This window comes from Nasonia vitripennis, assembly GCF_009193385.2.
Source record: "Nasonia vitripennis strain AsymCx chromosome 3 unlocalized genomic scaffold, Nvit_psr_1.1 chr3_random0014, whole genome shotgun sequence".
Classification (NCBI taxonomy): Eukaryota; Metazoa; Arthropoda; class Insecta; order Hymenoptera; family Pteromalidae; genus Nasonia; species Nasonia vitripennis.
Genome location: NW_022279635.1, coordinates 416,285 through 432,891, shown reverse-complemented (window position 1 = coordinate 432,891; position 16,607 = coordinate 416,285). Strand labels below are relative to the sequence as shown.

Here is a 16,607-nt window from a genome sequence, read left to right as displayed (position 1 = left end):
TTTTGAGCCACGGTTTTTCCCGTGAGCGTGAAGGTGAATACCAGAGTAGGGACTTGAGAATGTGTTCGATTGAATTCAACCGCTTAAAGCTTGGATTCATGAAAGAGATTAGTCTTTTATTCCTGTAAGTGATGATTGGAGTCCGCATCTGTAAACGCCGCTCGGTAACTTGACGCCTGGTATGGGTCAAGGTAGAGGACGTTGATGGGATCCTGTAAGTCATCATTGGAATAAGAAGAGGATTGTTTTCAAGAGACGAGTCCGTCTTAGTCCTGTTAAGTGATAATTGGAATGACATCTGTAAGCATTGCTCGGTAACTTGATGCCTAGGATGGGTCAAGGTAGAGGATGTTGATGTCAGTTCCTGTAAGTCATCATTGGATTGTAAGAGGATCAACCCGCTTGAAGGATGGATGGTTATGATTGTCGGGACGACAATCTGAAAAGAAGAGGGCAATGTTGTAACCGAGCCTGAACGTTGCGCGATTCGAACACCATGAATCGCGCATAGCTACCCTTAGCAACGAGATCAACTACGTCGCGGATATTGTTGTTTAGTTAGAGTCTGGAACTGTCAGCTGTGAGAACAGTTGTGTTTACGTTTGAATAAAGAGTCCGAGTTCAAGAGTGATTTTCTATAAATAACGTGTTGTTATTTTTATTATCCGAACCCGGTCATAACAATATTTACCGTGGGTTGAAGAAGATAAAAATTTTTAATCTTCGATTTGATAGAGAACCACACACACTCACACACACACACACACACATATATATATATATATATATATATATATATATATATATATATATATATATATATCATGCCTACCGATACCAACATTTGTTTGTATCGGTAGACATGAAATTTATTGGGTGTCAAATTTGCATGTAAAACCACTTATTATCCATTATATCATATTTGTTTTCTACATAACTTCTAGTAGAAGGTCAGGCCCATTCTGAAACTTTACAGCTACTTTTTTAGTATAAAAAGATATCTTTTTACTGTATTGAGGTTGTCGGAGTCCGGTTCAAACATTCAGATTTTTATATTTTAAGGTTTAAAATGCAAATAAGGTAGCCTTAACATTTATATAGGGCCTTTAAAGTATTTTTATTGAAACATTCAGAAAATTTTACAAAAAAAGTATTACGGGTAGTTTTAGTTAAAAATGCATCCTTTATGGGCTACAAATCATTGAAAATAGGCAAAAATTGCTTAAAACCTCAACTTTGACCAGCTAGAACTCAAGGCCAAATAAAGGAATCGCGCTGCAAATTTTTTTTGGGAGTCAGGTACAACAACATATAGAACATATATATATATATATATATATATATATATATATATATATATATATATATATATATATATATATACAGTTTAGGCAAAAATTAAAATTTTCATATCTTTGATTTCACAGAGAACCATCTATATATATATGCTGGATGTTCGTGTACATACATTAAAATAATACGTTTTAAACCTTCCATTAAGTTGAATCAAATACACTTTAAGTCATAAGTTTTCATAATACAAGCAAAGGCAATAAAAAATAAGTCTTTCTGATTTATTTCAAAAATTTTTACGCGCATTTAATGCCTCGTAAAACTGTATTTAAAAATTGCGCAGTGTTGCCACCACAATCAACGAGAAGGAGTCGCTGCCGGGATACGACATTCTCGGAATCTTCGCCGGGATACGACGTTTCCGAAGTCGTCACTGGAATACATTGTTATTCCACTCAGAAATCGATTGAGTAATGTAAATGCAGGTGTTAAAAATTAGCAGACTTAAGTAAATAAAAAGATAAAAAATAAAAGAAAATAAGTAAATTGTACCTTAATCCATTTCCATCGTCCCAGAAATAGTATTTTGTGTTCATATTCTTGAAGTCCAATACAGCATTATCTCCACGTAAAATTATTTTATCCCATAAAATTATCTAGAACATGAATAAAAACGAATTAATGAATAACATCTTCTGTCAATTATTACAAATCAAATATAACTTAAATAAAACGGGAATCGTGAATGACTTTAATACCTGAAATTATATATCTTAAAGAAGTAGGCATATGTATCCTATAGTATAATTTTTTATAGACTTTTTTAGAGTTCCTTCGAATGCGTATAAATTATGTAGTTTAAAAAAAAAGCATAAAAACAATTATTTCGTGACAATTTCTAATGAAACAAACAGAAGGAACTTTTTGCGCAGGGCTTTAGCTTAGTTCATTGACTTTTATGAGAGAAGCGAGCAATTCAAATAAAAATCTAAAAAATTAACTTTTAAAAAAGTAAAAGGTTAGGCGAGTTTGATGTATTTCGAAAAATTATTATGGATGTCAGTGAGGTAGCATTTCATACATATTTATTATAACGATTTTTTTATTTGTCAAAATTAATTTTGACTTGTAGCAACTAAAATTATAGATAAAAAAGAACCATGATCAATCAAACAAAGTCAAGTTTATTATATGTAATCATAATGAAGATGAAGCAAAAAATTCTTTTGTTCATCAAAGAGCTTACTTAGCTTAAAGTTTAAGTTATATAATGATCGATTAGGACCCCACGTCCCCGAAATCTTAAGACGCGCGCTCTACTGTTGAGCCAGCGACGCACTACCCTGCAGTCGCGCCGACTTGCTCTTACGGAGAAAGAGGATTTTAAGTAATTGGAAAAAGATATGAGAGGCTTCGCGGCACACGGGTACGTTAAGCCCTTTATAGTATATTACGATATATCGTACAATATTTTATGAAACAACATGCATAAACTAAGATTTAGCGAGTGCATTTTTGCACGAGCGTGACCTAAATCGAGGCTTATACCACGGTGTGTCATAAATATAATAATAATATATAAAGAAAGAGGATTTTAAGTAATTGGAAAAAGATATGAGAGAATTCACATCACACGAGTACGTTAAGCCCTTTAATATAATAAAACGAGCGTGATTCACCTTGCTCCTAAAATCACTTGGTTAAAATATATTGCAATAGTAATAAAATTTAAGTTTTGTTAACATCATTTTTCCTAATGTTACATTTAAATTCCTAATAGAAGTTAAATGTAAAAATTTTGAATAATAAAGATTTAAAACACGAAAATTACACATTGATTTATAATGGAAGGTAGAATTTTTAAACTAAAAATATTAAAAACCGCTGCCAATTTATTGGCACGTAGCTTCCTTCAACAAAATTTATTGTTCCAATAAATAAAATATTGTTTTAAACTACAGTATGTAAATGCTTTTTCAAATATTCCCAAGCTTAATTATTTTGCTGAAGAAGCAATTTTCTTATAGCAAAAGATATATAATAATCAGAAAAATCTGACCAAAATCTCTAAAATAGCGAAGTTGCAGAATCGATTGTTTAATTTTGAAGATATATATATACTATAAAAAAAAACTTAACCAAAGTAAAAAGGATAGGCGCATTTGATGTTTTGCGTATTATCATGCATGTCAATAATTTTGTTTACAGTGAAATTACAGATTGAAAAACAACTTAGATCAATTTAAAAAAGTCAAGTTTACAATCATATTATTTTATTTATAATATGGAAAACAAAAAATCATTATGTTTAATCAAGGGATGAGTCGAATGATTGGTAATTTAAACTTAAGTAATATATTGATCAATTGCAAATAACTCTCAAGATATTTACTACGTAACTTGCCATGCCCCTTACATTTTGTTCATAATACATATTTTTACACTTAAAATATTTCTTTTTATTGAAATAAGAATTTTATAAGCTTATGTACACGAATAAAATATGCAGAAACTTACACTTACAATAAGACCACTCCATGAACAAGTATGTATCATATTTTTTTAGAGATTTCATGTCTATTTGAACAAACTTATTGAAGTACTTAAAACTTTTTCTAAAAATAGAATACATAATAATAGGGTTTAGGTAGCGCATACTGGGATTTATAATTAGTGCATTCACAGTGGCGCGAGAGTTGAGTGCGAACACGAGAGCAGCCTCGAGAGCTAGCGTATACCTCGTCCGCCAGAGCGAGCCTTCGGGCGTGAGAGTGCGGCCTCGAGCGTTGTAGTGTCAACTTCGACCGCAAGAGCGAGCTCTCGGTCTGCGAAAGTCAACCATTCAACTATAGAGTTGACTCCGGCGCTGGCGCCACCACCCGAGCGCGAGCGTAGCCATAGAGTAGTTCTCGAGCGCGAGCGTAACCCTGGCGCTGTTCTCGAGAGCGGGCGTCACTGTATGTTAGTCTCGAGTTACTCTCGATCGCGAGAGCGCGCTCGGGAGTTCTCGAGTGTACGCCAGTGTTCGGGAGTTCTCGAGTGTAACGCCAGTGCTGACATCTGGATAGACCAGCACGCGGGAATAACCCTAGACAAGTGAGGAATGACCGAACAGACTCGAAGTATTTTTGTTATCAGTACAGCAAATAGCAAACGGCATTGATGTTAACCTTAAGCGGCCTCCCGGCCTCATCTCACCGTGAGCTCGTTTCGGCTTTTCAGCATCATAGTAAGTAGTGCCGACGGAATATACGAATGTTTGTGTAAGCAACCAGTAGTACTGCTAGAAGTAGTCTGTAGGCTTGCGGCAACCTACTCGTGTAGCTCGAAGCTTCGATCGTTTTTTATTTCAGTGCAAAGTGTGTAATAGTGCTAAGCTATAATAACGACAGCGACTATCTAAGTCAGTGTCAATCCATCAAGAAGTGTTGCAAATGGAAAAAATTTGTATCTACATCTTCGAAAAAGTTGAGATTTAGCTTGGAGGTTATCCCTTGTTTTTATGCCTACTCTTGCTGCTGCTTCTGCTTGTGCTGATATGGTGATAATAATTACTTTTTTGGTGCAGTCTGGATCGGCTTGAACAATGGCTCAACTGTTTTTACTACTGTGCCGATACGTTTTTCTTAGATGCTGTCTGGGTGAAGATTCACTATCATTTATGATCATTTCGAAAAGTATTTCTGTATTCTTCTGCTATGTGCAGTGCAAAAAGTAATTGTGGTTTCTTTGAAGAGCTCCCCCTTAGATCTTTTTACTGAAAAAAAAAAAAAAAAAAAAACAGTGGAAACTACCCAGGAACTGGATAGTGTCGCCTGGTAGTACATAACTATATATAATACATACTCAATCGTTGGTATTTCTTGGTAGAACAACCTACTTAGTACTTCCATCGGGCTGAAATTATATTGCATTGTGGTGCTGAATAAACTGTTTGAAGACTTCAACCACTTTAAATCAACTCTACGGTTATATTTATTCCATCTGGTGGTGCTGGCTAGAGTTTCTGCTTGCTGCATTTATCATTATAGGTATCATAATCGTGACATGCTCTGTATTAAATCCATATCATATTTTTGAGTTTTCTTATCATATACTGTGTACATGACTTTTGTCTAATATAAGGTTCTATCATCTAGGATCTACAGCTGCATCTCTATTTCTGATCACAAACCCGCCCAACTTCCAACCAAGGGAACCAAAGAACCAACTTGTAGATGGTTTGCCTAGATTCGGCTACGTTTCCCACTTTCAAACATCATGTAAATAATACCAAAAAGGTCATTTATAAAGGTTTGTAGCTATACGCATTAGAAAATATTTAACATTTTATTCTAAATGTAGAGATAAGCTCTAATTGTAAAATTCCATACTAAAAATGTTAATTATCAATGTACGAAAGCACTGCCGATGTACGTAGCTTGGTGAATAATGCCTAAGTACCTATCTCATGATATGTAAAAGGTTTGTTAGACTTAAAAGAAGTCGAATGTCAGGTTTACTCTATAGCAGCACCCTGAAGCTGCTTCTTCATAGTTTTACAGACCATCCACTCTTGGAATAGATACCAGACTTGTAAAACATCAGAATGCATCCATATCAAGAGGTCATCTGTCATGTTTAAAACATCAAGATAGTTATCAAGTTTTGAAATATGGCATTAAATGTTAAATTATATATTTATAATGTTTTTTTCTTTAGATGTAATAATAGCAATTTCAGCGTGTCTGTTTCAGAGTAAAGTTGACATTTTGCTCTTTAGAATGTTACCAATCGTTTAGAATATCAACAGGCACCTATCGATAAGTTATATATCAAGCTACAGGTGTCAGTTATGCTTTCCCATAGATGTAATAATATTTACAAGGAAAGGTACCCAACCCGAACTCACCGATTTTGATGATTTTCATATATGTTGTAGAACATAAAAAAATAAGAGACACGTATTTTTTTTTATCGGCTAATTTTCACTTTTAAGGGGTAAAAACCTCCCCTAAAGTTAACCCCCAAAAAGCGTTTTTTTTAAATATCTCGGCTTAAAATTAATATTTTTCAATGAAACAAATTGGAGGTTATTTCTTACAAAAAGAGCAAGTATTTCATGGTGATTTGAAGAGTAAGGGTAGCATCCCCTATTTTTTAGGGGTTGAAAACATATATTTTTTGGCATAATTTTATAATAAAAATGTTTAAACCGACTAAAAAAAATTGGAAAAAATGTTTAAACATCCTTAATAACAAAATTTAGTTGACGTCTTTCGGTGTTTTCATAAATATTACCCCTAAGGGGGTAAACCACCCCTAACACAAAATAACTGTAAATATGTAATTCAATACATAATATTTCGTAGAAAGTTTGTATATAGAAGTTTTCGAGGTCGCTGATTACAAAACTGTTATCAGATTTTGAAAATTCAAAATGGCGGATCCAATATGGGTTATATAACTATATAAAAGTATCTTTATATCGTATAAACTGTATTTGTCACTTATACTGGTTTCAATATATACTGAATCTCTTCATACTTTTCAGTAACTGATATTATTTTACTTTTAATCAAACACATTATCTTATTGATGAGTTTGCTTTCATATTTACTTTTTTCTGTATAAAAGACTAACAAGGAAAGGTACCCAACCCGAACTCACCGATTTTGATGATTTTCATATATGTTGTAGAACATAAAAAAATAAGAGACACGTATTTTTTTTTATCGGCTAATTTTCACTTTTAAGGGGTAAAAACCTCCCCTAAAGTTAACCCCCAAAAAGCGTTTTTTTTAAATATCTCGGCTTAAAATTAATATTTTTCAATGAAACAAATTGGAGGTTATTTCTTACAAAAAGAGCAAGTATTTCATGGTGATTTGAAGAGTAAGGGTAGCATCCCCTATTTTTTAGGGGTTGAAAACATATATTTTTTGGCATAATTTTATAATAAAAATGTTTAAACCGACTAAAAAAAATTGGAAAAAATGTTTAAACATCCTTAATAACAAAATTTAGTTGACGTCTTTCGGTGTTTAAATATTACCCCTAAGGGGGTAAACCACCCCTAACACAAAATAACTGTAAATATGTAATTCAATACATAATATTTCGTAGAAAGTTTGTATATAGAGGTTTTCGAGGTCGCTGATTACAAAACTGTTATCAGATTTTGAAAATTCAAAATGGCGGATCCAATATGGTGGACGGAAATATCGAAAAAAATTTTAACTTTCAAAAAAACTTGTTTAAAAATGTGTGATCTTTGTAGCCTGTACATGTGAACTAAAGAGCCTTAAATCCTAAACCCCTAAAGAACAAATAGGCTAAATGGTTGTGCATTTTAACCAAACGACTCCAAACCCCTAACCTCCAGACAAGCCGAAGGCCTATGCTTTACCGTAGACACGAGTATAGACATATTACCGATATTTTATTCTATCATTTTGTATGTAAAAAATAACGTCTCGTTTTATGTTTCAATCAAAGATTATTTATTTTTCTGCTTTTATAAATTAGCATAATTTCAAAAGTAATTTCATAAATTATAAAGTATTTCATAAATTGCATAATTATATAATTTTATAAATTCAAAAAGTCCACACTTTTTTGCAAATGAAAAAACATAGGTTAATAAAATTAGTTTATCAAACTCTTTTGCGTTTTGTAATAAAATTTAATGTTGTCAAACTTGGGAGTTTTTCATTGTTACAATTATTTCGTAAGCCAAACGTTTTTTAGATGAATTCTCGAAGTAATGATTATTGTATCTATAGTAAAATATTTACAGTCTGGAATTCCATAATAATACTATTTGATACGATTTAATGAATTTATCAAAAAATCTAAATTTAATAATAAATATTATTCTAATTATTATTATTATTTTTCATTATCATTGCTATTATCAGTATTACTGTTATTATTGCTATTGCAATTATGCTTATTCTTCTTCTTATTATTATTATTATTATATTACTATGATAATTTTTGTTATTGGTAAAAATACATAAAAGAATATTAATACTCGAACTTCATTTGCAATTAAAGAACACGTTGTTATTGAAAGGGAATTTTATATGCATTCATTAGTTTAATGAATGTTATCGTACATTCAATGATAATTCCACAGATAAATGTCTTTCACTCATAAAAGTTGTTGACAATATGCGCGAATCAGTATGTTCTTTTTTTAGATTGTTTTCATCGAGTGTTTACCTCAGCTGCCTGTGTTATTTTTTAGGCAGTGAGTGAGTTTTGTGGGTATTCTAGTTCGATGCCGGAAAGTACGAATAGTACGTCTTTTTGTTTGTCAGTGGTATCATATAGTTGTAGAAAATTTTCTTTAGTGATTTTATATATATTTACATTATTCAATTTCAAAGTGAATAAAAGTTGAATAAAACCAAAAATAGAGTTTTCCGAACATCACAAAGTGGAACGAGAATTCTTCTCCAATGCATAAATTAATGATTTGATTCAATTTACATTCACTCGTTTTATTCTGGTAGAAATGTAGCAGTCGTGCCTTACATGCAAAAACACAGCTTGTATAAATTTTACCGCTTGTTTTCATTTTAGATTGAAAAATGAAAATTAATCCGTTAAACGTTCTAAACTTATTATTAGCATACTTTCAAGCGTTAAACATACCAGATAGTGTCACGAATTATCACGAAACAGAGTTGGCCGAAAAAATAAAAGAAATTTTAATAGATGCAACACATGATTTCAACGATGTAGAAATGATTACTGATGACTCTTTGGATTTTCAAGAAGAGTATAAAGACCATAATGTGGAAATAATTGAAGATGAAGTGCAACATCATTTTCCTGATCCGGATATAGCACCAACAAATCAATGTACAGCAGATAATGAAGAACTAAATTTTGAATACAAAAAAAGAGCTGTAGAATTTTGGGGAAGTAGCAAAACGAAGCAAAATTTAAGTCTCAAAACAGTGCAAAACAGATTCAAAAAAGTATCATCTATTAGTCAGCTACGTCGTTGGGCTCATTCAATTAATAAAGATGGCACGTATAGAGAAAAAGTAGCACAAATTTGTCAGTATACCCTGGATAATTTTCAAGCAGCTCTCGACAGTGGTTCAATTATCCATGATGAAGATATAATTCGATGGGCCTTACAAGCTAAAAAAGAAATTGGTTTTGATGATATTAGATTCAAAGCTTCTAAACATTGGTTACTCAAATTTAAGCAAGCACACCGAATAGTTTCTAGGAAAATAAATAAGTTCATAACAAGAAAAACACTAGAAAGTAGTGCAGAACTTACGGCTAAAGCTGAAGCATTTATCGATGACGTTAAATCGTGTATACCAAGGATTGGACTCGAAAATTTGTATAATACAGATCAGAGCGGATTTCAGCTAGAAATGCATTCTGGAAGAACATTAGCAGTAGAAGGAGAAAAGCAAGTGCAATGTCTGGTACAGTCAATTTCAGCAACAACGCATAGTTATACTATACAGCCACTAATATCAGCTACTGGACAACTGTTGTCACCGCTATTTCTTGTTTTAAAGGAACCAAGTGGCAAGTTTGGCCCTATTGTAGAACAAAACATATTTAGACCAGAAAACGTGTACGTGGAAGCATCCAAATCTGGAAAATTAACAACAAGTAAGGGAACTAATAACAATTTTTACATTGTAATATCGTTGATCAGTTAATTAGTAAGTCGTTTAATTGCAGATCACTTCAAAATCTGGTTGGAAAAAATATTTTATCCCTATGTAGGCCATCACTCAATACTATTACTTGATTCTTGGAGTGGTCATTGTGACAAAGTTATAGAAGAAACAATGCCACAAAATAAAATTATTAACATAAAAAAATTCCAACTGGAACCACAGGAAAAATACAACCACTTGATGTCTATGGATTCCGTATTTGGAAAAACTTTGTCCGAACATTTTCTGATAATGTAATGTTAATGGATCATGATATGAATTTACATGTGAGAAATAATATAATTAAACTTCAATCATTGGTTCACAACCAACTGTCTTCACCGAGATATATAGATTTGTTTAAATATTCCTGGTATAAAAACGGTTACGTCAATGAAAAACCAGATAAATTTGATAATCCTATAGATTTCAGTTTTGGAAAGTCTTGTGCAACACATTGTGAAATAGAAGGGTGCACAAACATTGCAATTGTACGATGTGGTTGGTGCAAAAAAGCATTGTGCTTTAAACACTTTTATGAGGACTACCATTATTGTAAAAACATCGTAAAATAATATATTTTATGCTCAATACAAAAAATGCACTATGGCAAAAGATAAAAGATTGTAGATTATTATTATACTCTAATATTATAAACAAAAATAAATTATAAGTTGAATTTACAATAAAGGAATTTCAATAACATTCTGATAACAATTTCTACGGAAATTATAAAACTGCTTCGCACACAGAATTTTCTTGTTTACAAATTTAGGAATTTGAGGTGGTTTGGTTAAAAAGCACAACCATTTAGCCTATTTGTTCTTTAGGGGTTTAGGGTTTAAGACTCTTTAGTTCACATGTACAGGCTACAAAGATAACACATTTATAACAAGTTTTTATGAAAGTTAAAATTTTTTTTCGACATTTTCGTCCACCACATTGGTTCCGCCATTTTGAATTTTCAAAATCTGATATCAGATTTGCAAAGAGCGATCTCGAAAACCCTTATATACAAACCTTCTACAAAATATTATGGATTGAAGTATACTTATAGTTATTTTGTGTTAGGGGTGGTTTACCCCCTAAAGGGTAGCATCTATGAAAAAATCGAAAAACTTAATTTGTTTATTATAGATGTTTACAAATTTTTTCCAATTTTTTTAGTCGTTTAAAACTTTTTTATTATATAAATTTTTTTTTCGATATTTCCGTCCTATTGGTTCCGCCATTTTGAATTTTCAAAATCTGATAACAGATTTGTAATCAGCGACCTCGAAAACCTCTATATACAAACTTTCTACGAAATATTATGTATTGAATTACATATTTACAGTTATTTTGTGTTAGGGGTGGTTTACCCCCTTAGGGGTAATATTTATGAAAACACCGAAAGACGTCAACTAAATTTTGTTATTAAGGATGTTTAAACATTTTTTCCAATTTTTTTTAGTCGGTTTAAACATTTTTATTATAAAATTATGCCAAAAAATATATGTTTTCAACCCCTAAAAAATAGGGGATGCTACCCTTACTCTTCAAATCACCATGAAATACTTGCTCTTTTTGTAAGAAATAACCTCCAATTTGTTTCATTGAAAAATATTAATTTTAAGCCGAGATATTTAAAAAAAACGCTTTTTGGGGGTTAACTTTAGGGGAGGATTTTACCCCTTAAAAGTGAAAATTAGCCGATAAAAAAAATACGTGTCTCTTATTTTTTTATGTTCTACAACATATATGAAAATCATCAAAATCGGTGAGTTCGGGTTGGGTACCTTTCCTTGTCAGTACAATTCGACTGAAACTGTTACAGACTTCTTACCAGATAATAGTGAATGTGAAGAAGTTATAATGAATGGACAAGAAGTGAGAAATACACTCACTCAATATCTACTTCAATATCCATGAATCGAAAATAATCATTAATTTAAAGTAGTACTTAATAACCGATTCTCTTTTCTCATTAATACGTTTCGTATCCGATTATGACATGTTTGTTTATATATATATTTTTTTTTTACATGGCATTTGGAACTCGAAAGTTCATCGCCTCATCTACGCAAGCCTTCCACGTTGCCCTATCTTGTGTCAACCCCACCCAAGATGCACCTCTCCGATCGACACCCACTCGTCCTATTTCTACTAGATCCGCTTTTACGTTGTCCTCCCATCTACGTCTAGATCTACCTAGAGGTCGCGTTACCATCGGCCTGCCCTTCATGACACGCGCTGCCGTACAGTCGTCTCCCATTCTCGCCACGTGCCCTGCCTATCCCAATCTGCGCGATTTAATTATTCTGTTAATATTTGGTGACGCGTACAGATTGTGTAACTCATCATTGTGTAGTCTCCTCCATTCCCCGGTTTCCTCATCTTTCTTCGGCCCGTATATTTTTCGCAAGATTTTATTTTCATATACCCTAAAACGGTTGTCCGCCTGCTTAGTGAGAGCCCACGTTTCGCACCCGTACAGAACCACCGGCAGTATTATTGTCCTGTATATTCTTATTTTAACGTTTTTAGACAACAGCCTCGACTTAAGTAAATTACTCACGGCGTAGAAGCAAGCATTACCCGAATGGAGTCTCTTATTTATTTCGACATTAATCTCGTTTCTATCATTTATGGTCGTACCCAGATACCTGAATTCGCTAACCTTTTCAAAAGTAAAATTCCCAACTCTGAGATCTTCCTCCCCTCTGCAGATGCCTAGCTTATCCACAATCATGTACTTTGTTTTTGATTCACTCACTTCTAACCCTGTATACTCCACCGCTTTTATGAGGATTTCCGCGTTTCTTGCTACCGTTTCCCTACAATCCCCCAGTATATCCAAATCATCTGCGTAGCCTAGTATCTGCGTTGTTCCATTAAGCGTTGCGCCCATCTGACTAACCTGCATTTTTCTAACGGCATACTCTAACGTTAAGTTGAACAGCACCGTAGAGAGCCCATTCCCTTGTTTTAAACCATCGCGTATCATGAAGGGTTCTGATACATTACCGCCTACTCGGACCTTTCCCGTGCTTCCGTTCAGACATATTTGAATTAATCTCACGAGCTTTTTCGGTACACCGAGAAGTACTAGAATTTGATACATTTTGCTTCGCTTAATAGAGTCGTACGCTTTTTTAAAATCTATAAATAGTTGGTGTATGGTTTCGCAAAATTCCCACTTTTTCTCTAAAAACTGTCTTATGGTAAACATTTGATCGCTCGTCGATCTGTTGCGCCGAAATCCGCACTGATAATCTCCTACTATATCTTCCGCGAATGGAGTGAGTCTAGCTTGTATTACGTTTGACAGAACTTTGTAGCACGTTGCTAAAAGTGAAATACCCCTATAGTTATTGCAGTCTGTCTTATCCCCCTTTTTAAAAATCGGTATAATGATAGATTCCTTCCAATTTTCGGGTATTGTTTCATTTTTCCAGATGGCACATACTAGTTTATAGATTTTGAAAGTGAGCTCGACGCCCCCATATTTGAGTAACTCAGCTGGTATAGAGTCATTTCCCGCGGCTTTGTTGTTTTTTAGTTTTTTAATCGCGGCCTCTACTTCTTGGTAGCTCGGTTCCTCCACGTGGGGTTCAGCAGTGTGAATTTCGTCCCCTAATTCTTCGCTATTTTCGTGCACGTTTAATAATTTATCGAAATAATTTTTCCACAGCGACAGTAATTCGTTGTCATTTGTTACGAGGTCCCCGTTTTCGTCCTTCATAAATTGCGCTCTACTCCTAAAACCCTTTCTGATGGCGTTAATCCCTCTGTACATTTCGCGGGGGTTATTTTCCTTACTGTTAGTTTCTATTCTCCTAATAAGATTCTTTTGATACTCCCGCTTCTTATTTCTGTAGATCGCGCTCGTCTGTTTCCTTACGTTAGAATACACTTCTACGGTCCTATCGCTTCTATTTTGTAAGCTATCTAATTTAGCCTTTTTGCGCCTTTCAAACCAGAGTTCGCACTCTTCGTCAAACCATGGTTTGCTCTTTGGCTTTTTCTTTTTACCCAGTACTTTGTTCGCGGCCTCTTTTACCGTTTTTTCGATGTCCCCCCATAAGCTATTCGGTTCGTCATTCCCCTCCGGCGATGTGTTTGCTTCTTCAAGTGCCTGAAACCTGTTATTAATTTCTATCTGGTACCTAATTCGCTCTGTTCTATCTCGTAGTTTCTCAATATCGAAGCTTTCTACCTTGTTTGCTCGCTTACTATTTTGATTCGCTACTAGTCTAGCTCTTAATTTGGCTACTACTAGGAAGTGGTCCGAGTCGCTATCTGCCCCTCTGTAAGTTCTTACGTCAAGAACATTAGTATGACGTCTTTTTTCAATGAGGAAATGATCAATTTGGTTCTGTGTGGCCCCGTCCGGCGATGTCCACGTTGCCTTGTGTATGTTCTTGTGCTTAAAACACGTAGTTTTGATTATAAGATCTTTTGCCGCCGCGAAATTTATGACCCTAATACCGCAATCATTGCTGGCTTCGTGCAGGCTTTCCTTACCTATAGTAGGCCTAAACATTTCCTCCCTACCTATTTTAGCATTGAAATCGCCTAATACTATTCTTGTGTCATAAGACGCGAACTGGTCGATTACCTGCTCTAATGTTTCGTAATAGAGATCCTTAGCTTCTTCTTTGTCCTCCGTAGGACAGTGTACATTAATAAATACATATCTATACCATTGACCTTCGATAATGATGTACGAGAGCCTATCATTGACGGATTTGAAACTTTTAACCGAATGTATGATGCTTTTGCTTACGAGAAATCCAGTGCCTAGAGATCCCCCACTCCCGGCCCCATACAGGTACGTGAAGTTACCCGATGCTAGTACTCCGCCATCTGGCCACCGCGATTCCTGTATTGCTACCAAATCTAGATTGTACCTATCAGCTTCCTTTACGAGTTCTTTAAACGCACCTGCTCTGTATAGACTGCGAACATTCCATGTTCCGACCCTTAAGTCCCTTTTGGTTCGGATTTGATTTTTTTGAGCCATGATGTTATGTTAAACCCGCGCGCTTCGGATCCTGTTCCGATCGCAGGTGAGTCCACCGTTCTAGAGGTGATAACCCCCATACCTCTCTAGAACTAAGTATGAGAGCTTTCCGACTTTGACGAGGACAGTGTCAATTCGTCGTCAGACACACTACGGTTTCATTCTCGCATCCTAACGCCCCCCTGCAAGGCAGCGCGCCTTCGCTGGCATCGTTACCGCGTAAGACCAGGTGACGAATCATTCTACACATCCCCTTTCGGGGCAGTTCTCATCGCTCCCGCATCCTCCTCGGCAGCAGGATTTTTGCCCATTTTTGTAATGTGTGATGAAAGAGATAGATTGAGAGATAAGAGATAATGTGAAGTGTTTTTGTTGTTGTGGTGCTTGCGTAGTGTTTCTAGATGAATGCGTTCGACAGTGTGGGCTCATCACACCCACGCCTGTTCCTATCGGCTGTCCGCGGCTGCTTATTCAATTTATTCGCAGCTAACCTCTTTCTCAGGGGCTGTTCCTCTACCCGCAACCTAAGGACGCCCTGTGTAATGGTGATAGGCACCCACCCGTCCGATCTGGACGACAACGCCCAAGACCCGCTTAGGGTAGCGGTATTGTAACAGCATGTTTGTTTATATAAAGTTTATATTTTAAAATATTTTACATTACAAAAGAAATGTTTCTGCAATCATTTCAAGCATATTTTTAAAATATTGTTACAATCTTATTTGACCAAGGGTAAAAATATTTCTAAAAAATATTTTAATATCATTTTATAATATTTGCAAAACATTTTTAACATATTTTAAAATATTTTGTAATATTTTTAAAAGTTTACAAAAATATTTCATTGACTGCCCAACCTCAGACCACTTAATATTAAGAAAATATATTAAAATATTTTAAAATATTTATCAAATATAGTATAATTATTTTTTAGTTCCTTAAATAACAAAAAATATTCATTAAATAATTTAAGAATATTGATATGCAATATTTTAATGAAATATTTTAAAACATCAATATAGTTATTTATAAAATATGTACAGAAATAGTTTAAAAATTATATGTAAATTTTATTTTCGCAAAGTTTAATGAACATTTTACTTATGTTTTTGGGGCATGCAAGTTTTCCTAGTTCATATATTATGAATCAAGAGGCGCGATAGCACCGCACTGGCAAGTAAGGCCGAGATTCGGTTTAGTACAGGACGACCCTATACACTTTAAAATTGGGTTTTCTAACCTCTAACAAAAATCTTGATTGCATTTAAACCATTAGTATTGCGCGTATGCGCGATTAGATCAATATCTAAAGCAATAGCTTGTTGTCTATCAAATAGATCATGATTTCAAGAAATATGCTTTGTAAAGATGTGAAATCTCCCTAAAAAAACTTTTTCCAAAAGTAAAAACCTTGGCAAGAAAACAACTAATAAAAGGTAGTGAAATCTATAAATATAAAAATGTCAAGTAAATAATCTTTTTTTGCTATGGGCATTTAGATATTTTTTGGAAAAGCTGGTTTCAACTTCAATTTCTTAGCGCGTATAGCAAAAAAAAAAATGCGTATGAACGTAAGATAAACGATATTTTCCTAAAATAAACAATAATACAAACTCTCCCCTACTAAA

The 16,607-nt window shown here is 34.0% G+C and overlaps 1 protein-coding gene across 1 annotated transcript in view; it reads right to left on the bottom strand.

Annotated features, from left to right (window-relative positions):
- The window catches only part of LOC116417005 (signal peptidase complex subunit 3), a 95,503-nt gene that overhangs the window by 20,173 nt on the left and 58,723 nt on the right, over positions 1–16,607 (bottom strand). The window contains exon 5 of the mRNA XM_031928016.1: positions 1,846–1,949. Within this exon, the coding sequence (XP_031783876.1) occupies positions 1,846–1,949 (104 nt within the window). The remainder of the gene's footprint in view (positions 1–1,845; positions 1,950–16,607) is intronic.